Raw genomic sequence first — 20297 nt, 5'->3', positions numbered from 1 at the left:
TTGAAGTAGTGATAGCTTTAGGCTTAGTGTGCATTTCCAGAAGAATGAGGCAGGAGAATCCTCGAATGATGGAATGGAGTACTGCTATTTATTTTAATTTTCTTCCATATAAAATATCACTTGTATGTTAAAAGAAACAAACAAACAAAAAAAAATCCTAACACCTGAGGGAGAGAGATTTGGAGCCCAGCTTGTTCCCTGCTGTGCTAGTTTTCTACTTGCATGGATGTTTTGGTTCCTTTGTACAAGGAAGCATCCAGAAATTTGATTTGTACATGCAGCCTGAAGTAGCATAATGTAGCATTCTGTTGCATATGTAGACTAGGTCTCAGAAGGCAGGTTTTCAGTGGCAGCCAGGATTGTAAAATTGTTGCAAGCTGCACAACCGTGGGACTTTTTTTTTTTAGTCTGAGAGCTTTTCCTATGTCTGAAGGTGAGAAGGAGCGTCAACTGCGGTCAGCCAAGTTAGTTGAAGCCATCAAAAGATAGGTAAAATACAAGAGACATAAATGTTCAAAGTATTCTCAGGCATTAGGCTTTGGTGGGTATCAAAGAGGACAAAGTTCCATTGGGTAGTATCTGATTGGTGTCCCTGCAAGGGGAGAAGGGGAATCATCAAAATTTTCTCCCTCCCTGATCTGCTCGCATATGTCTGCAGAAGGGGCACCATAGAATCATAGAACGGTAGAGTTGGAAGGGGTCTATAAGGCCATCGAGTCCAACCCCCTGCTCAATGCAGGAATCCAGTTGGATACCACCCAAACGTCTGGGATAGTACCAGGTACCTTGAAAATTAGGACAGAGTTTGGTATTAACTTGGCATTTGGTTGACCTTAAAGAGCACAGTGTAACCTAGTGAGAGAGTCAGGCTGGCAATCCAGTAGACCCTTCCCTGGAGTAAGCCCTGTTGAATTCAGTGGGGCTTCTGAGTATAGGTGTATGTATAAGATTGGATTGTCAGTGCTGGTTATTTTACACAAGCCACATGCTCAGGATGTACTCACTGAAATGTGAAATGCAGAGATGGGTGAGAATAAGGAGCTTTTGTAAGAGAGATTAATGTGGTCTTTACATAAATTTGTTGTAAGTTTCATCTTCTTGAGGCATTGCTTTATGGCTACAGATCCAAACTAAATTCACATCCCTGCATCTTAAGTGGCATCTTGCTAGGATGTTCATTAATTCTTTACTTTTGTTGTTGTTGCCTTGCATACAAAAGTATATCAGCTGCGAACAACAAGTCAAGGGAAACTACATTCCAGGCATATTGAAGCTATTTATGTGCAAATGAAGGAAATAACATAATGTAGCTAAGCTAAAAGCTTCAGAATTACACATATTTTTATTTTAATAATTTACCTGCTGAAAAATATTGCATTGGGTTTGTTTTTGTTTTTGGATAAAACTGGAAATAACTCACTGTTCCAAACAGTTGCTGTGCTCACCGGTTACCAATGAGCTTCCATTGCAGGTTCTGTAATTATAAAAGATATTCAATTGAGAATTATTAAAAATCCAGGAAAGCCCCTGTAATTACCAAAACCCGCTAAATTAGCTTTACAGTTGTAATTATCTTATTTGAGTCACGCAGAGATGCTGCAGTAACTAACTGCAAATTGAGAAAATGGTCTGGTGCGCAGCAATGAGGACAGCCTTTTCTTTCTCTCCTAGTGTCAGCAAAAAATAATTTCAGATCAAGATCTGTTGATGGTGATCGCATTAGAATGTATCTACAGCTGCAAACGGGATGACCAGCTTTCTCTGTGCTATGATATCTTGGAATGCCTTCCCCAGAGAGGTTATGGGTGAATATTACCGTGTACCAAGCTTTGGGGCATTCGGGAATGTTGTTGGTGTTGTGTTTTTAAAGGGAGAACTTTTTTTAAAGTCCTTTACAAATGTTTCAAATGATTGAAGTTTCAAGAGCTAGTGTCCAAAGAATGATGTGACTAAGGGTTCATCCGAACCCAGTGGTAAAATCTTTCCCTAGACTGTAACATTCTGATCTACAGGTGGCATACTGCATATTGATATTCTCCCAGTATGTTGTAGAGACTAGCATGAGAACTCATTTGCAGGGCATTAAGAGAGAATGGCTCCGTTCAGAAGATACCGTAAACCACGGCTTTAGCCAAGGTGGTTAAGCCAGAAAGCCAGGCCGTGTCCAGAAGACACCTTAAACCAAGGCTTTAACCATGGTCAATAAGGCTTTTTGCTTTATTCACCATGGTTAAAGCTCTGGATTAAGGTGTCTTCTGGACATGGCCTGGCTATCTGGCTTAATATATCTCATAGCAGTTTGACACTCGCTGAACTTCTCCAAAGTAACTCCCATCTGTGCCCGTGCTGACATCAAGCGCTGCAAGGGAATGGGAAAGTCATCTTGCTGCTCCTAATAGCTCCCTGGGCTGGACTCACCTTATGGACAGAGGGCCACTGGGGAAGGGGTGTAGCTTAATGCTTGGCCTGCAAAAGGTCCCAGGTTCATTTCCCCACTATTCTCCAGGTAAGGTTGTGAAAGATACTTGTCTATAACCCAGGAGAGCCACTGTGAGTCAATGGCCCAGTTTGCACGGTTGTTGGGTTACTTGAGGTCTATTTCCCCCCTCAGACAAGCTTTGCTGCCCTGATTCAGACGACACAACAAGCTGTGCCTGGGCGGGTAATTAGGCAAGTGGCGGCTGGTACAAACCATAGCTTAAACAACCCACCGGACTGTGATTGTGTGAACTGGGTCAGTGTAGACAGTACCAAGTTAGATTGACCAATGATCTGACTTAGTATAAGGTAGCTCCCTATATTTCCCATATTTCTAACCGTAGGAAGCCAAGCCCTGCAGCCTCTTCCACTGGAGGTATAGTTTGGAACAGGGTAGTTCTTTTGCTTTCTCTATAGAACTGAGTGAGTAGAGGCGAGAGGGAGGAGGATAATGTTCTAACAAGCCCATAACTCACACTGAATATTGTTGGGTGGTGGAGGTGCGTCTGTTTTTTGGTCGTATTTCTTACTCGTGGCTTTTTCTTAGTACATACTCCATTCTAATGTTTTACATCCTTTCCAGCCTTGAAACAGACATTACTAACAATCTTCACGATAAAGTTGATGAATTGGAACAAATTCTTAGGTAAGAAGCTCTTTTCTTCATTCATCTCTCCCAATACATTAACTTTATTAGCAGAGCATTATATTTTACAGTTCAAAATGCTAGGATTATTATGCGAGAGGGCTTATAGGTCAAGTATTACTGCAGACTGATTGGAAATTACTTTCTGGACCTTGGCCTTTCCATAAACATATGTTTATGTCCTAAGGGTTTTTCTCCCCCACTGGGAACTGTGAAAGGTAATGTAGCATTGTGACAATCTAGTTAAAGGACAAGGAGAGGAAGAAGACACACTGCCTAATTAAAAGAAGGCTGAGATATATTGTCTGTCTATCGTGCTTACACACACACACACAACCCAGTCTTTCAATATAAAGGTATGTAAACTTTGCAAATTTTATGGAATTTCTTTAAAAATTAGGAGATTTAAGGTGTTAAACTATTTAAACAAAATGGTTCCTCGAATGCTGTATGTATAATATTACGTACATATACAGCTATGTTTTTATATAAATTGCAAGTGATGAGTGGAAAATGCTGCCATCCCTTTTGTTAATGTTAATCCTGGCCCTCCTCTGTGTGACAGCCTTTCAAGTATTTGAAGAGTCCTATCATGTCTCCCCTCAATCTTCTAGTGAATGACCCCGATAACCTTGAGGTTTTGATGTGGAGCTTTTGGTAGGCACCAGACAGTGTCCTTTGGCTTCCCTCCCTTTTCCTATCCCACTGAATACATTTGCCACATCTCCTTTTCTTCATACTCCATCTTTCTCCTATCTCTTCCTGTGTAGGACACAAAGGCCATGTGCCTTATTTTATTCCCTTGTCACTATGAGGGATGGGAGGGAGAAAAGCATTCTGGAACATGGTTCTTACCTGACATCTTCTTGCTTTGCGTTTCTGGGATTCACAACTGGAGCATTCACCATCCCTGGATGACCACATTTGGCCCATTGATCTCCACTTAACCAATTTCTATCATATGATTTGGAGCTTTCAAGTTGATTGTGCCTTCTAGTCCTTATCACATTAGAGTGCTTGAAAGAAGTTGGTAAAACATGGGATCAGGGTTAGTGTAAATATTTTTGTGTGCCGTCTTCCAAACTGGGCATTATGATGGCATCACACTATGGCACAAAGGAAAGAAGGAGAATGTGGGGCATGAAGAAAAAAATTTATAGATCACCATTCAGTCTTGAAATAGCGGTCAAATCCCAAGATTTAAAGATGAATCATTGTTTCTCAGTGACCTTAAATATCAATGAAAGTTGAGCAAATGTGTCCATACACAGCTGTTGTCAGTTCACAGAGTGCCAGGGAAGTCGCTCCAGGCCCTTCGTCCATTTGTGTACCAATCCTGGTGTTGTAAAATGAGCTATTTGGCCAGTAGAAAGGCTTAGAGCATCCATCTGATAGCTGCAAATTTTGCTTATTTTAATGAACCCTGTTCGTTTTCACTACAGCAGCATTCAGTCTTTTATGTATATATGTTCCGACAAAGTAAGCGGCATGTGTCTTTATTTTATGACCCTGCACTTGCATTTGGCCGTGTTATTCACCGACGTGGAGAAAAGCTTTCTTAACTACTTACTCTTAGTGCAAACATATGCTTCATTTCTCTCTCTCTCTCTCTAAAATAGAAAGAAAAAAATTATGGGGTGAAGGGCACAAGGCTTCTTCTATCATTTTTTTTTGGGGGGGGGTATATTTAAATTAATTTTAACCTGCTTAGACCCTCCAGGCTTGCATAAATTAAATCCTGAACGTGACTTGCCTTTTGAGAGAAATGCCTTCTTGCTCTTGTGTTTTATTTTGTATCTTAAGAATGTGTGATCTGCTCTGAGCCTTGTGAGGGTGATGACAGGCAAGGTTTAGAATTCGCCTGAATGGCCAATGACGCTTCTGATTATTATTTCAGTGTATCTGAACTTTTGGAGAAGCATGGACTCCAGAAACCCGTATCCTTTGTAAAAGACACACAAAACAGCCCAGAAGAAGCACGGAAGCTGATGATTAGATTGACTAGGCACACAGGCCGCAAGTGAGTAACTACCGGTGGCTGTTCCTAGTGAATGTGAATCTGCATGACTGATCTTTCATGTGTTTGAAACAAATATGTTTTCCCAAGCATTTATCACAAGGAATGTTCGGAAAGATTAGTTTCTGTGAGTTACATGTTCATAAGGGTTGCTACAGAAATCTGTTCTTAATGCTTCAATATTGTTTAACATGTTGGCAGATTAAATGTTGCATTAACTTTTAATGGGGTGAGAATGTGAGCAATTGGGGCTTACTACTCTAAGCATAGCTACATGGATGTAAGGTAAATAGAACTCTGTGGGAGCGATGTCTGAGTAAATAGCGAGTGTGGTGTAGTGGCTAGAGTGTCGGACTGGGAGTCAAGAGATCCAGGTTCTAGTCCCCACTCAGCCATGGAAATTCCATTATGGTTTTAATTTTTGTGAACCGCCCAGAGCGCTTCGGCTATTGGGCGGTATAAAAATGTAATAAATACATAAATAAATAAATAAATGGAAACCCACTGGGTTACTTTGGGCCAGTCACAGACTCTCAGCCCTTCCCACCTCACAGGGTTGTTGTTGTGAGGATAAAGTGGAGAGGAGGAGGATTATGTACGCTGCCTTGGTTTCCTTGCAGGGATATAAATGCAATAATAAAATAAATAAATAGGACTGCACTGTGATGGTTCTTTAGCCCACAGCTGCTCATGTGCCAACTTGCTTGTTCGTTCTACAAGGAGAACAGCTGTAGCACCCGCATGAGACCAGGTAATTCCATCTTAAGAATCTAGCTCAGATTTACCAAACATGATGCCCTCTGAATGGTTTGGATTTCAACTCCCATCAGCCCCAGTTTGCATGGCCAATGATCAGGAATTCTGGGGAGGGGACCAAATTTGAGAAGGCTGATCCAGGGCTTGGAATCAGTGGAATCAATGTCAGGATTAGGAAGTGGCTTTTCCAATATGTGGGTAATGCCACATGGGGCGGGGGGGGAAAGCCAGGAAAAAATGGTGAGGCACATTGGCAGCAGAACACAAGCAACTGGGAGCAAATGGGAGCATTGCGGGTGGTGATGATACGCCCGGGATTTTGTGGTTACAGGACATTTAGTGCACAGCAAGCATTGGGGAAGTCGCAGGGAAAGGTATGCTCCTCATTGCACATGCTCATATGTCATATGTTGCACATTGCTCATATGTTATGGCCAAGAAGGTGATCTTAAGTACAGGTGTTCTCCCCTCTCTTGGCTCTGCAGTGCATAAATGCATGGCTATTGCCCCATGTGTTGAGGGCCAGAACTGCAGGTAGACTCTTGATGGAGAAGACGACTTATAAATTTAAGCCATCCTGAGTTTGAATTATGGGCAAATCATGATCAACTCTGTGTGGCTTGGGAATTTGGTCTAAAAGCTTTAGAAATCTTTTTTTTTTTTTGAGAGAGAGAGAGAGAGAGAGAGAATACTGGGTAAGATAGTACCCAGTATTCCCAGTATTCAAGCCATTAAGTCCCTGGATGAAATCTTCCCTTGGGCATGAACTCACTAAGCAAGCCATTTTGTCAACCTCAGCTTCCCATCTGTCATATCTGTATAATAACTTGCCTACCTTTTATAGAATGTTATAAGGATTGCTGAAATACTGTACGTGGAGCATAGCACAATTCATTAGGGGGTGCACCTTAAAGGCCCCAATTAGAGCAGAGGAGGGTAAAGCACACTTTCACACACACACGGCTCCAATTGGAGCAGTAGGGGGTGAGAAAGTGTGCTTTCTGGGGCCTTGGAAAAGTGCGTAATTCTCCCCCATCACACTAATTATCTATTAGTGTGCCCGGGGAATTACGCACTTTCTGAAGCTCTTTCCCATCCTCCTCAAAGGCCCTGATGGAGCGAGGGTGGTGGAAGCAGAGGTGGCCCTGGAGTTATTAGGGTGTGCCTGGACACACCCGGCACACCCCATGTGCACGCTGATGATGTGGAGCTCTAAATACTAAGTGTTTTTGCAAGAGTGCTCTTTCTCAACACATTAATGTTACCCTACCTTGAGGGTAATGCGGGTATGGCTTTTAAGATAGAAGTATTTGATTTCAGTATTCACAAATTCATTATGAACTGCTTGCTCATAAATGTTCACTTTGTGTTTCTTAAAAGGCAACCTCCTGTTAATGAGACATACTGGATGGGATTGTTGCAAGATATGCTGGATATGCAGCGGAACGTCTACACGTGCTTAGAAGCAGACACTTGCTATGAGGTGATTTTATTTTTCTTCATGGGAAAGAACATAGCTACAGTTTTACACCAGTTTGTATTCTCTGCAACTCATCTTCACATTATGGATGACTCCGAACCTGTAACAACGGACATACAATCCCAGTTTCGGACTTGAATTGAGACTCGTTGTGTATTTCTGAGAATTCAAATCATATTGCTATCCTGCTTTCTTTACAATTGTGGCAATGAAGAACCATTTCAAGAAACTAAATTCACAGTATTTTGTATAACTAAGATTTTAAGGAAATAATTCTTCTCATGAGGGGATATTCTCCATCCTTTGTGGTCGGTCCTCCCATCTAAGAGAGGTCCGGGGTCACTTTTCCAAATCACTTCTCTAGGGAAGAGAGACACTTGCCTACCAGGTTACCTTCTGATAAGCTACAGCCAAATAAATGGCCAGCCCATGTTACTTCCAGTGTAGGGAGTGGAAGCTATATCCTAAGAAGGTGATTGTTTCTACTAGACTGGGGCAGGGACGGCTTAGGTAAACCACTCTGGCCTCTCTCTATAGCCAAGTCCAAAGTGTCCTTGTTTTTACTGCAGACTGAGGAAGGGGGAATTGTTAAAGGGAGGAAATGGGCCAGTCTGATTCTTGTTTGGCCAAGTGTTCCCAGTAGAAATGTTTTGAAAAGCACCCCTTGGCTAAGGCCATTGAAATTTTATAGCCTACTGAAGACAAGGAGCAGGGAGAGGGAATATTGTTTTCTCTGCCTATTACAACAAAAGCATTTTTACTCGAGGACATTCCACACCTGTTCAATTGCTTTTCCTGAGTCCTTTTAAGGGCATTCTCAAGGCAGAATGAACCTTCCCAGAACCTTCATAGATCTGCTCAAGATTTCAGTCTTCCAGTGTCCACCTTATCATTCCAACTGAGAGACAGAGAGAGGGAGAGAAGGCTGTCCTATAAATCTCCATGATCACAGTGGAATCTCTGAGGAAATGTTTTGAGGGAACCTTGTGGACATAAGTTACCATATCCAACTTTGCAAGGGCAGCCTTTCTGTGGGCGGAAGAACTCACCTCTTCAGACTTAGTCTCAAGTGGACTTAAAAATGACTGTCTACCCGAGACAGAATTCAACTCAAGGCTAGAGTTTCCATGTCATAATTTAGAAGCAACATCTGGCTGCAGATTTGGGAGATGGGTCCATGTCACACTTTCTTCTCTTCTCCCTGCCTGTGTACTCCAGGGACCTTCTCTGTTCTACAGTTTAACATCGAGGGATGATAACTGTGTAGTTGCCAAAATGTCCTATGGTTATTTTAGTCCCTTTAGAAATGTTGCCTAAGGAAGACATGCTAACAAATCCCCACAGCTTGTTTTGTGATTTTAAAGACTCGGAATGTATAGTTTTTAAAAGAATGAAGCTCAGAGTCTCTTGCAGTCATATAATGTAATGGTAGACTTGCTGCAGAGTTATAAAAGACATAAGATATATGGATGGGAAAGTTGCATTTCTTTCTCTACAGAAACTTTAAAATATATATTGCTAACTAAACAATAGAAAGATAAATGGCCTGCTGCATCACTCTTATGTTTATTAAATGGTTCACTGAGCAGAAAGTTCATTTTTATTATTGTCACTCAGGGTGCATATAGAACTTTGACAGATGTTTTCCCGTTTGCATTTAAAGTGGAATGCAAAACTGAATTTCTACAGAAAGTGTGTGTATACATAAACACACAAACACACGCACTCAAGACAAGCATGTTATTGTTTGTTATTGTTAACTCGTTAGTGTGGGGATTACATTGAAGCATCACTGTTGTGAATATGTACCATTTATTCAAGTACTTGAGTAAGCCTTTGTGCTGTCAAATTTGAAGGGAAATTATACATCTTTTAGAACATTTTCCTATTCTTGTCAGCCTCGCTATTATAACATACATATTTTACTGCTCATAGTTGCGAACTTCTACGACTCTTGAGGGATCTCGAGAGCAAATTTGAACACTTCTGAAGCAATTTCAACAGGAAAATGGCATCTGGAACTTAAATTGAACATTTAAACTTGTTACTTTTGGGGGCGAGCACGAGTAGCAATAAATAATACATACATCATGTCAAGAAACAAATACTACCGTTATAGCTCCATTAAAGCTCTATTTTGAGTAGACTTTAATATGAACATCCTATGAGAATGCCTTGCCAATGCATTAATGTGTCTTTTAAAGAGGTATGACCAATTTGATTTACATACTTCCTTGTTCTGCTAGAGCTCCTTCCAAAACACCAAAACAATTTTCACTTAGGGTATGTTTGTTCTTCCGTCTGACTAGTGGCTTTCCGACTGTACTTAAGTACCGTAGGTTTCTCGTTAGTTAGTCAGGAGTTCCTCATTGAAGAGTTTGGTAACGGCAGTCGAGTTTCCATCACCAATTTTCTTCCACGATGTACAGCTATAAGGCAGTGTTGGCTGTATTCTGCTCATAGCACAACCACTTGGCCTACTCAACCTGCACGATACCTAGCCCAAATAGAAAATATATCCCCCAATAAATCTGACAGCCTTCTGCAACATGTTGGGATTTTGCAGCTGTTCAAGATCTCACTGCTCACGAAGCTTTGCGTTTTCCGGCCAGGGATCTAAGTCAATCCCTTTTTTGGAGGATAAAAAAAAAATCTCTTTGGAACTGAGAAATGAATCCAACAAGTCCTCCCCTTTTCCCATGGCATAAGCATTGTGATGATGTTACCAATTGAAATATTCTGATGAAGCATCTGCAAAATAGATTAAAAGAAGCTGGAGGCCGTTATTGCTCACTTATTGCTCAGTTACTGTAAACAACTTTTACTCAGTTATTGTTCAGTTACTATGAATATTTTTGTATACTTACACTTGATATGCAATGCTATATAATTATGATATCATATAAAGAAGTTTGTTTACCCCAGTTTTTCTGATATCATTTAGATAGTCTAGCAGTTTCGTGCTGTTTAGCATTACCTTATTTTGGTATTCCCAACTGCTGCGCTTTTGGGATTTTGCAGTCACCATATAGTGCTTCCTTGCAGACAGTTTAATGGAAAGGGTTTCCTGAGGGCAGCAAATGAGATTGTGTTTCCGTTTCAGCAGATGATTTGTTAAAAACTGATCATGCTGGTCTGTAGCTAAAAGCCATCACAAATATTTTTGTTTCAAACTCGTACCCAAGAATTTATGAACTGTACAATTTGCTAATATGATATTTTGCTGTCTTTTATATATGTAGATTTTTACAGAAAGTCTTCTGTGTTCAAGCCGACTCGAGAACATCCACTTAGCTGGGCAAATGATGCATTGCAGTGTTTGGTCAATAGATCCCCCAGTTAGTGTTGCTTCGAAAGGAAAATCTCAATACAGAGTTTGCTACGAGAAAAGCATTGAATTGGTTTTGGCTGCTAGCAGAGAGTACTTTAATTCTTCAACCAATCTGACGGATACTTGCATGGATTTGGCCAGGTAACCACCCTACAATGAACACCATTTTTTCTCCTGTCTCTTAGGCTGTGGTACTTTCTCTCTTGCGCATTGAAGCATTTTCACTGGGTGATTGAGCATTTCTAAGGTAGCTGTCGTGCATGTGTAAACACACAGAGACACGTGAGAACTAAATTAGTCTCCTCAGTAGACTAGACTGTGGTAACACCACCATGTGTTTTGCGTAAATATTGCTTATTCTGTCAGGGAATATAGGCACTAGCAGAAAATCAAATAAAGGCTAATGATTTTGGAAAGTAGAATTATTATTTCACCTGTGTAAATTGTACAGCTGTAAAATAGCATGTACTTGCTGGTTGTGGGGTGTCTTGTTGTGCCCACCTGCAGATATATATTTTTTAAAATGTTAGACTTGCATATGCTCATGCGATGAAAACGAATTGATTTTTTTTAAAAAAAAGAAGACTCAAGAGCCTTGAGCGTGCACTACTAAGGAAGTACTTGTAGTTTATTTATACATTGCCAAAGGGGTATGTAATGCTTTATAGAACAAATAAAGAGACATCATTTTTGGGTCAGTTTTAAAGAGCATGATGTGAGAAAGGAAATTTTTTTAAAAAAAGAGTTTCGTTAATATTGTATAATGAAATTCTGGCATTAAGATTTCAACACACACACATTCATATTTATATTTATTGGCGTGGTGATGCTCCACTGTTTCTGCTTAGAAGGGCCAAATAGTCTTCCTTTAATAATAAAGCAGTGGGATATTGAGATAAAATTAGGACTGTGTGTTCAGAAAATGTGCTTCCAAATGTGGGAAATGTTTTACACGTGACACATTTCCTGCACAGAGATCCCTTCCATGTAGGAAACATGTATGTGTCCTATGAGCTTGCTCCCTCTGTGCTGCACTTTCGGAGGCAGGCAAAAACTTTTTTGTTTCAGTAGGCTTTTGGAGCTACTCTGGACCTGTGTTAATGTATTGGATTCCCTACAAATTTTTGATCTGTTACTGTTTTTTTAAAAATTTAACATGTTTTTAATATTAATGTAGGTTTAATTCTATTTTAACTTTTCTAAATTTATATTTATATGTTTTAATTGTACATGTTTTAATTTTGTAAACCGCCTTGAGTCTCAGTACTGGGAAGAAGGCGGGATACAAATAATAATAATAATAATAATAATAATAATAATAATAATAATAATACACTAATTTAAATTTTCTGTTATGGGTGGGATTGCTGCTACAGTCTACAATGCATGTGTTAATTGACATTTAGACATGTCTACATGCCCTGCTTTGAAAACAAACATAGAGATGAAGTAATACACAAATGAACTGTAGAGATTTGTATTATCAGTTGTTATCAGCATCTCTCTCTCGAGAAAAAGGGACAAACTGCCTACCCTTTGTTCGTACAATATCCTCTTCCAATTCTCATGTCTCTTCCAATAACTAATATTCACTTCCTGTAAGATAACAACAATATTTAGAAGCCCACAGTGACCCCGTTCAGAAGACACCTTAAACCACGGCTTTTACCATGGTGGTTAAGCCAGAAAGCTAGGCTGTGTTCAGAAGACACCTTAAAACATGGCTTTAACCATGGTGAATAAGACTTTCTGGCTTAACCACCATGGTTAAAGCCATGGTTTAAGGTGTCTTCTGAATGGGGCCAATGTTAGCCTCCCTAATTGCAGCTACAGCTCCCTGCTCCACCCCTGTATGTCTCTGTGTGAAAGAACAGAGTGCGTCTTTCCTCTGCTCTCCTTTGCTTGGTATCCTTCTCATCCTTCCTTGATAAGAAGGAAGCCCGGCAGCATGGGAGCATTCCTCTCTCACATTCCTTAGCCTTTAGTGCACCAATGGACCTAAAAAGGGGAATCAGCCCCACTGCTTCCCTTTGGGAAATGGCAATGGCCCCAGGAGGCCCCTGTGAATAATGAAATGTTTTTCAATGGAAGGTGTGTGGAAGCAGTTGAGCATTACTCTTTTACAGATCCCGGCTTTTTTGGACCATAAGACAGTTGGGTATCTCCAATTGGGGACTGGGAAATTGTCTCAGAGACCCATATGTCATTGCAAGGGATTCTGGTACAAACTCTCATTTGCTGGTGGGAGTGACACCTGGCTGAACTATGCAGAATTGCAAGGAATGAAAATCAAAGGGCTCTGTGATGGGGGGGGGGGGGGATGAATAGAGGGAGTGAGAAATGCCAGATTAATCAGTCCTCATATTTATGTCCAACAAATCCAATTAATTAGTTGGATTTATTAATGTCTTGGTGTGATTTTTCTTCTTCATTGGGTAACAGTTCAGTATAAGGTACGAATTGGTTATATGAGAGGGAAATCTACCACAATACCTTAGTGGTGACAGCTTAGCTGGTTTTTAAAAACTCATCTTCCTTTCTCCTATTACAAGAGTCTTCACTTCTAAATGTGCCCTCTTTCTGGCACCATTGAGACTTTTGAATTCATTGGGTGTAATTCTGTCATTTCCTGTGTAATACAGGTAAAGCAAGGGCTTGTTTAGTCTTAATTATCAGTGCATTCTGAAAGGTTGAATGGAAGCCGCCAGCAATATTCATCTGTATTTATTTTCAGTGTAGACCCTCACTCCTCTCACTTAAATCTGTCTTTCCTTCTGTTTCCTCATTACATTTTTCTCCGTGCAAAATGTTTTGTATCTCTCTGCTTTTATATTTGTTTTTGTCAAGGAGTGGGGTGTGGGGGCTATGATTTAAAATATTACAAAAAGGTAAAACAGCTTCCTCTTTATTCCTGCGTAATGCAGGGTTTTATTCTGTACTGTGAAGTATTAAAATATTCAAAATGGGTCAACTCTGCAAAGAACATGCAGACAGGAAAGGACTTGCCATTTTCTACCTAGAAAATGAATTCCTTTCCCACCACCAACCATATTAACTTCAGATGAAATGTCTGCTTCATTATCTAGTATTAGCAATTTCCTAGTCTAGTGACACTGTCTTCTAAGTGGAAATTATTCCAGAATAATTTCTTCCTTTAGATAAGATCAAAGCACAATAAAAAAGGATGTATAATTTTAACAAAATAAAATTTGGAAAAAGAACAAAATCATAGGAGTAATATTTTAAAAGTTAGCATGTTTCTCCTCCCATTCCCCATGCACGTTCACTGAGGGTTTTTTAAGTTAGCTGACATAAAAATCATTTGCGCTCCTTATCAATTTTGGCAGACATCTCCAAAAAGTTATTTTAATTGAGTAATACAGGTGCTGCAGTTGTACTGTTAATAACTGACGTCTCTTTCTTAATATGACTAAATTTCCTATTTTTATGGTAGAACAATAGTGAACCGTGTTGATTGGTTCATCATGCATTTCGACTCGGGTTTAAAAGGACTTCCTCCACATTAATACAAAGTTGGTGACTAGCGTGGAGAAAAATGGCAATTGAACTGGATTTTCCTTGCTTCCTCATCCGTATACAAAATGATTGCTTACTAAATAGAAACATTTTCCGTTTTGACATGTAATTTCTTAGTACATTGCTTAGCTATGAATTGGCAAATGGATATTGTTGTTGTTTTAAATTGCATCCCCAAGAAAATACAACATTTTACCAAGAGATTATTTTAAGCCATCGGAAAGGGCCCATATATTTGTGTCAGAAAAAACTCACAGTATGTGGACATACTGTGAGCGTCCCATTACTTTACTAACACCAAAGTGTATGTTTGACCCAAAGACATACGTGAGGTAGAACTGCCTTTTGACATATTGAATGCCACCCATACATATGTTTAATGCAGGGGAGGCTGGTGGCTTCCATATCAGTGGGTCAGTGAATCTGCTCTGAGTTTCAGTCAGAACTCTCAAGGAGCTATCTGAAGACTGAAGGACCTTGGATAGCTCCTTTAGAATTCTGACTGAAACCTGGAGCAGATTCACTGCCTCATCGACATCCAAATCACCAGCCTCCATGGGTTTAATGTGCTTCTGATATATTTTTATACAAAATGTTGCAGTTGGACTGCTTCTGTTGAGGATTCCAACCATTTCATTTTATTCCTCTCTACCCCCCTTTCCTTTTTTTCTCTGGGCATGTTTACAATCTGCATATATCCCAGGGTAGTCCTTGGATCGTAACTGTGCAGCCACATAATGTACAGGGGATCCCGGGAGCAACCCGGGACGAGCAAGGACTTACCCCGGGATATCAGGAAACATGGAAAACCCAACTTTTCTATGGTTCTGAGACCATCCCGCGGAGCGCGGGCTGTGTGGCCACTGCTCCCGGGCTGTTCTGCCCTCCCCGCGTGTAGCAGGACACTTGAAATGGGCACGGAGCTGCACGGCAGCAGTCCGTGCCCATGGGGGGTGGGGAGCGGAGTCGTTTTTGTTTTGTTTTTTGACCTTTTGCAGTGGAGCACAAGTACACTCCTCTTGTTGCTGTTTTTAAAAATGGCGGCCACGACACCTTTCTGGGATGTCACGTAGCCATCAAGACACTCAGAGAGGATCGCGGAAGCCAGTAAGTCGGCGGTCCTCCCCCTACACCCTTGTGGAGTAGACATGCCCCTTATCTTCAAAAATTAGCATTCGATTCCCAGCTACACTAAAATCTTGGATCTCCATTGATTTCTATAGGCAGCTCTCACTTTTACCCAAGGTGAGTTAAAAGGTGATTTAAAATAGCTGCCCAATGTGAATGAGGAAATTACCTATCCAGACAATGAGAGAGTTTTCTGTACCCATTTGATATCTGTGTGTCTCTTCCTCTGTTGTCCCTTTCTAGCCACTCCATTCTATTCTCCTTCCTCCCAGTTTATGATATTTTTTCATGTCTGTCAGTAAGTGTTTTGTTGCCCATGAGTTTTCACTGATCTGTTTTGTGGAATCCTCCCCCCTTAATGTTTTTTTTCTGAAGTTCTTTGGTACTGCTGCAATCTCAGGGTTATTCAGTCTGGTGTTACTTCCCTCTTGTGTGGGGGTGATGAAGTTTTAGCTATATTCTTCCCAAACATCCAAAGACTTGTATTACAAATGATAGTCCAGATTTGTAAAACAGCAAGGGGGGTATCTGTAGCTCTATGTTTATTTATTTGTATCCAATCCTTCTACTAAGGGGCTGATGGGGATTATATCACTTGATATAACCCTGTGAGATAGGTTAGGTTGAGGGTCATGTCATGCTTGAGCCTTGCACACATAACACAAAACCATAATTTTGTGTTGTGTCAAAACAGCCTATATCACACTGGCTTTAAATAATGAAAATGCTTCCCTTTAACTTAGAAAAAACTGTTTGAAACCTTTAAACTTTTTTTTTTCCTTTTAAGGTCCTGCTTACAGCTCATTACAGACTGTCCGCCTGTTGTCCAAGAGGAGTTGGATCTCATTCGTGCTCTTAGCTACCTTGAAGAATTTGGTGTGAAAATCTTACCGTTACAAGGTATGATGTGCTAGTTGTTTGTGATAGTTTTCCGTTGCATTCCTGTCTCAAATGCCAGCTTTATAGTTTCAGATATTCGCAAACAATAAGTGAGGGCATCATGCACCATTAGCACTGCTGAATGTAACAGTGGCAAGAGGCATAAGGGACCATAAGGATGGAAGCCATTTTGGACAGTAAAATCCTCCAATCCTCACTCTCAATTTTCTCAGATATCCCCATATTAAATGGAAAATGTTGGACTCAATGGGTTCTTTAACATAAAGCATAATAGCCTTATGAATGACATTTTTTTTACAAGTTCAATCTTGCTTTCAATTCCCGTGACTTTCCTATCTGCGTCCTTGTTTTAATGTGTTTGAGCTGCTAGTAACTGGATGAATGATGCACTTTAAAAATGTAACTATGAGTTTATAAAGCTGTTGTAGTGTTTTAAGACTACCTTCTAAACATGGATTGAATAACTTCTAGAATATGTAAGCCAAGGGCAAGATTTTGATTTCAGTCCTACATGTTAGGCTTTGAAAGTTAGGCTATTTCAGCCTTCCCTAAACTGACATTCTCGAGGTTTTGGACTACCTCTACCAGCATCCCTGATGATTGGCCATGCTACCTGGGGCTGATGAGAGTTGTAAACCAAAACATTGGGAGCGTCTCAGGTTGGGGTAAAGCTGGCCTATTTGCTTTTATCACATTTTTGGGATTTGGTTCTGCTTTCAGTAGCGAAACAGTTCTTCTGTAGCATATAATTGGCTTAAATGAGAAACAACGTCCAGAAATTTCAACTAATGCAAAATATGGCAGCCAGGTTGGTCACCAGTACACCTAGGGGTGACCATATTACACCAGCTTTAAAATCACTACATTGCCTGCCAGTTAGTTTCCGGGCAAAGTATAAAGTGTTCGTTATTTAAAGCCCTACATGGTTTGGGTCCAAGTTACCTGCGGGATCACCTTCTCCCATACAATCTGCCTCACACAATCAGGTCCTCTGGAAAGAATTTACCCCAGTCAGCAAAAACTAGGCTGACAACCATTACCCCCAGAGGATCTCCTCTTCTGCCGCTCCCAGACTGTGGAATGGCTTGCCGGGAGAGATTCGTCAACTTAACAGTCTTCCAGAATTTAAGAAAGCCATAAAGACTGATCTCTTCCGGCAGGCCTACCCAATTGAATTTTAAGATGCCTTTTAATAATGTGCTGCCTTTTAATAAAGTATTAGTTTTATATGTTTTTAATTAATTATATGTATTTTATAGTGTTTTGTATTTGTGTTGTACTCCGCCTCGATCCAGAGGGAGAGGTGGGTGGTTGTTGTTGTTGTTGTTGTTGTTATTATTATTATTATTATTATTATTATTGCACAATGAATTAACTTGTTCAGTTTGATAGCCATGATGTGATAAGCTTATCATCCTCCTACTTGGCTCTCACTGTTGGGCATAAGATACAGTAAAGTCATGAATTTAAGACAAAAGATCAAAAGCAAGATTGAGAAATGTTTGCCCTAAATGGTGAAGATGGTAACAGGAAATCTTCAGTGAATGGACGTGTGGTACTACTATGAATTATAGCAACAGAATGAGCTAAGATCCAAACTCTCTGAAATTAGTTCCATAAGTCCAAGGGGGATTCAGTCTTGGTTTTCCGTGCTTTGGATTCCTCTTACCATTTCAGAGTCAGTGTGGTATAGTGAGAGCCACAAAAAGATCTGTAATGTCAGCATTTGTAGCTTGTGTTTGCATTTAACTAATACCTGCCTTAATAAAAAATGCATTATCTTTTGTGGCTACTGCTTAATGTAATGTATTTTCTCACCAGTGCGTCTGTGCTCTGATCGACTCAGCCTTATCAAGGAATGTCTATTGCAGCTGCCAACAAACTACAAGCAGTCTGCCAAGCTCTTGGGACTTGCAAATTTGCTGAAGGTTGCAGGTAAAATAAATTTGTGATGGAAGATACCCATGTTTAATGTTGAGCGTGTTCGGTTTTACAGGGGATTTATTCAAGGACTTATTCAAAGACCCTAAGTTGTCTTCAGGGAAGCTTGATATTTAATCATGTCTTACACCATTGCAGCCTTCTCTTCTACATAAATTACAGATTAATTTCTTTTAATTTGGATTTCACATACAGCTCCTCTGTCACCAGTAGAATATATTTTAGGTAAAGTACATTTACTATGTTCAATTAGTTGCTAGTATTAAACACCACTAAGACTGCATTTGGATGCTTTTGTTGGGAATTTGTGAAGGAATTAACCCACAAATTGAATGCATGCGCAGTGCACAAGAGCCATTTCCTATTTTCATTAACAACCCTTGAATGCCACATTTGAGGGTTGTTTTCATGATGTCTGAACCCAGGCACTTGGGGTTTTTCATGGGTTAAACAACCCCAAGTTAATCAACGGCTTGTCTTGGGCTAACATGAGGTTGTTTAAACCACACAACCCCCCCTCTAAGTGCTCCAGTTCAGGGAGCTTTGGCTGTTGGGCGGTATAAAAATGCAAATAATAATAATAATAATAATAATAATAATAATAATAATAAGTAGTAGTCACAGAAACAATCCTCAAATGCAGCATTTGAAGGTTGTTAATGGAAATAGGAAGCAGCTCAGACATGGCTCGGCTCATGTCCCTGCAATTTGTGGGTTAATTAACAGGGACAAAAGATGTAGGGGCTCTTTGGACATCACAGTGGCTTTTGGCAGAAATTCAAAATTCAGAACTGACAATTCATATATAGTGCACAGCTCCCTGAAAGGCACCAAAAATTGAGGTAAGCTCACAGGTTGTGCTAGAACCCAACTTTAGTCACAGTGGGTGCTTTACCGAGGGAAAACACTTAATATTTGGGGTGTACAAGGTAAACTGGTCTCTCTAGGTAAATGAGGCAACAAAGTGATTCAAGAAAAGAACAGGGAATTCTGTCCCTAGAAATGGAGCGGAGCGGAGAATTGTGCCAAGAAAGGACTAGGAGAAACGAGAAGGCCCAGGTTAATCTTAGAGCTGAGGGATACCCAAGCAAAAAGAAGGAACTGGTGCCCAAACTCAAGTGCAGTTATTGGTCAAAGCAAAGCGTACAAAGTACTTAGTACATTGATGGTGCTATATAAATAAATAATAATAATAATAATAATAGCTGTCAGGCTGGACTAAGTTTGGGTCAGAACAAAGGGAGTTTGATGCTGCGGAATGTACAGAAACATCAGGGAGGCTCCTTGCTAGTTAATTGACTTAAACCATGTTGGCTATACATGGCAAGAGTTGTATGTAAAAGATAATTAGCTTCCAGTATATAAAAGTTATCACGAGGGTTGCCCAGCTGGTAATTAAACCCCTTGACCTGTCTTGTGGGTGGGAAATATTCAAGACTGAGTCATGTTCACAACCAAGGCTCTGGATTGGCCAACGTAAAGGTACTTTCATAGGTTAGCTGGCTGGATGGTGAGTTGGCAGTGAGATAGACATTTGTATGTTTCCATAATTATGTGGAAGCAGCTTCCTTTAATCTAATCAGGAGAGGAAGCATACGATTAGGGCCCTGCTGCAGCCATCCAAGGCCTTGCTTTCATTCTTATCAGCTGTCCACGCTTGTGGCTCTGCTGCTGCTTCCAAAACAAAATGGATTCTCGAATCAAGGAGACAAGGTAATGTGGATAAAGATACCTAACACAAGTACACATGTATGGAGTGCCAGCAGATCTGAGCTCCTCTGCAACACACCTTAACCACTATGATCTGAAAAATGCCATTATTCAGGTCCGCGTCTTGAAGAGCGTACACTCAGAGTTCTCCTATTCTATTACTAGTAAATAATCCCAAGTTCTTACAAGGGCTTCCATCTACTTAAAAATGTGTGACTTTCCACGTATAGATCTGAATGCAAGAAAATGAGACAGCTTTGAACAGTAGAAAGTGAAAGAATGCAGTGATTAGTTTGGCAAGTAGCAGCAGTCACGTATGAAAATCAGAACATACTTGCCTTGGATTTGGAGATGAGAGGTTTTGTTCTTAAAG

General features: G+C 40.3%; 1 protein-coding gene across 1 annotated transcript in view; it reads left to right on the top strand.

Moving 5' to 3' along the window:
* NBAS (NBAS subunit of NRZ tethering complex) overlaps positions 1-20297 on the top strand; it is a 229246-nt gene that overhangs the window by 85556 nt on the left and 123393 nt on the right. Inside the window, exons 26-32 of the mRNA XM_063125180.1 lie at positions 1672-1805; positions 3062-3124; positions 5022-5144; positions 7278-7380; positions 10620-10849; positions 16161-16273; positions 18095-18208. Coding sequence (XP_062981250.1) covers positions 1672-1805; positions 3062-3124; positions 5022-5144; positions 7278-7380; positions 10620-10849; positions 16161-16273; positions 18095-18208 — 880 coding nt within the window. The remainder of the gene's footprint in view (positions 1-1671; positions 1806-3061; positions 3125-5021; positions 5145-7277; positions 7381-10619; positions 10850-16160; positions 16274-18094; positions 18209-20297) is intronic.

Source organism: Elgaria multicarinata, chromosome 4, assembly GCF_023053635.1.
Source record: "Elgaria multicarinata webbii isolate HBS135686 ecotype San Diego chromosome 4, rElgMul1.1.pri, whole genome shotgun sequence".
NCBI lineage: Eukaryota > Metazoa > Chordata > Lepidosauria > Squamata > Anguidae > Elgaria > Elgaria multicarinata.
The sequence above is the reverse complement of the archived record's forward strand: the minus strand, read 5'-3'. Positions and strand labels throughout refer to the sequence as shown.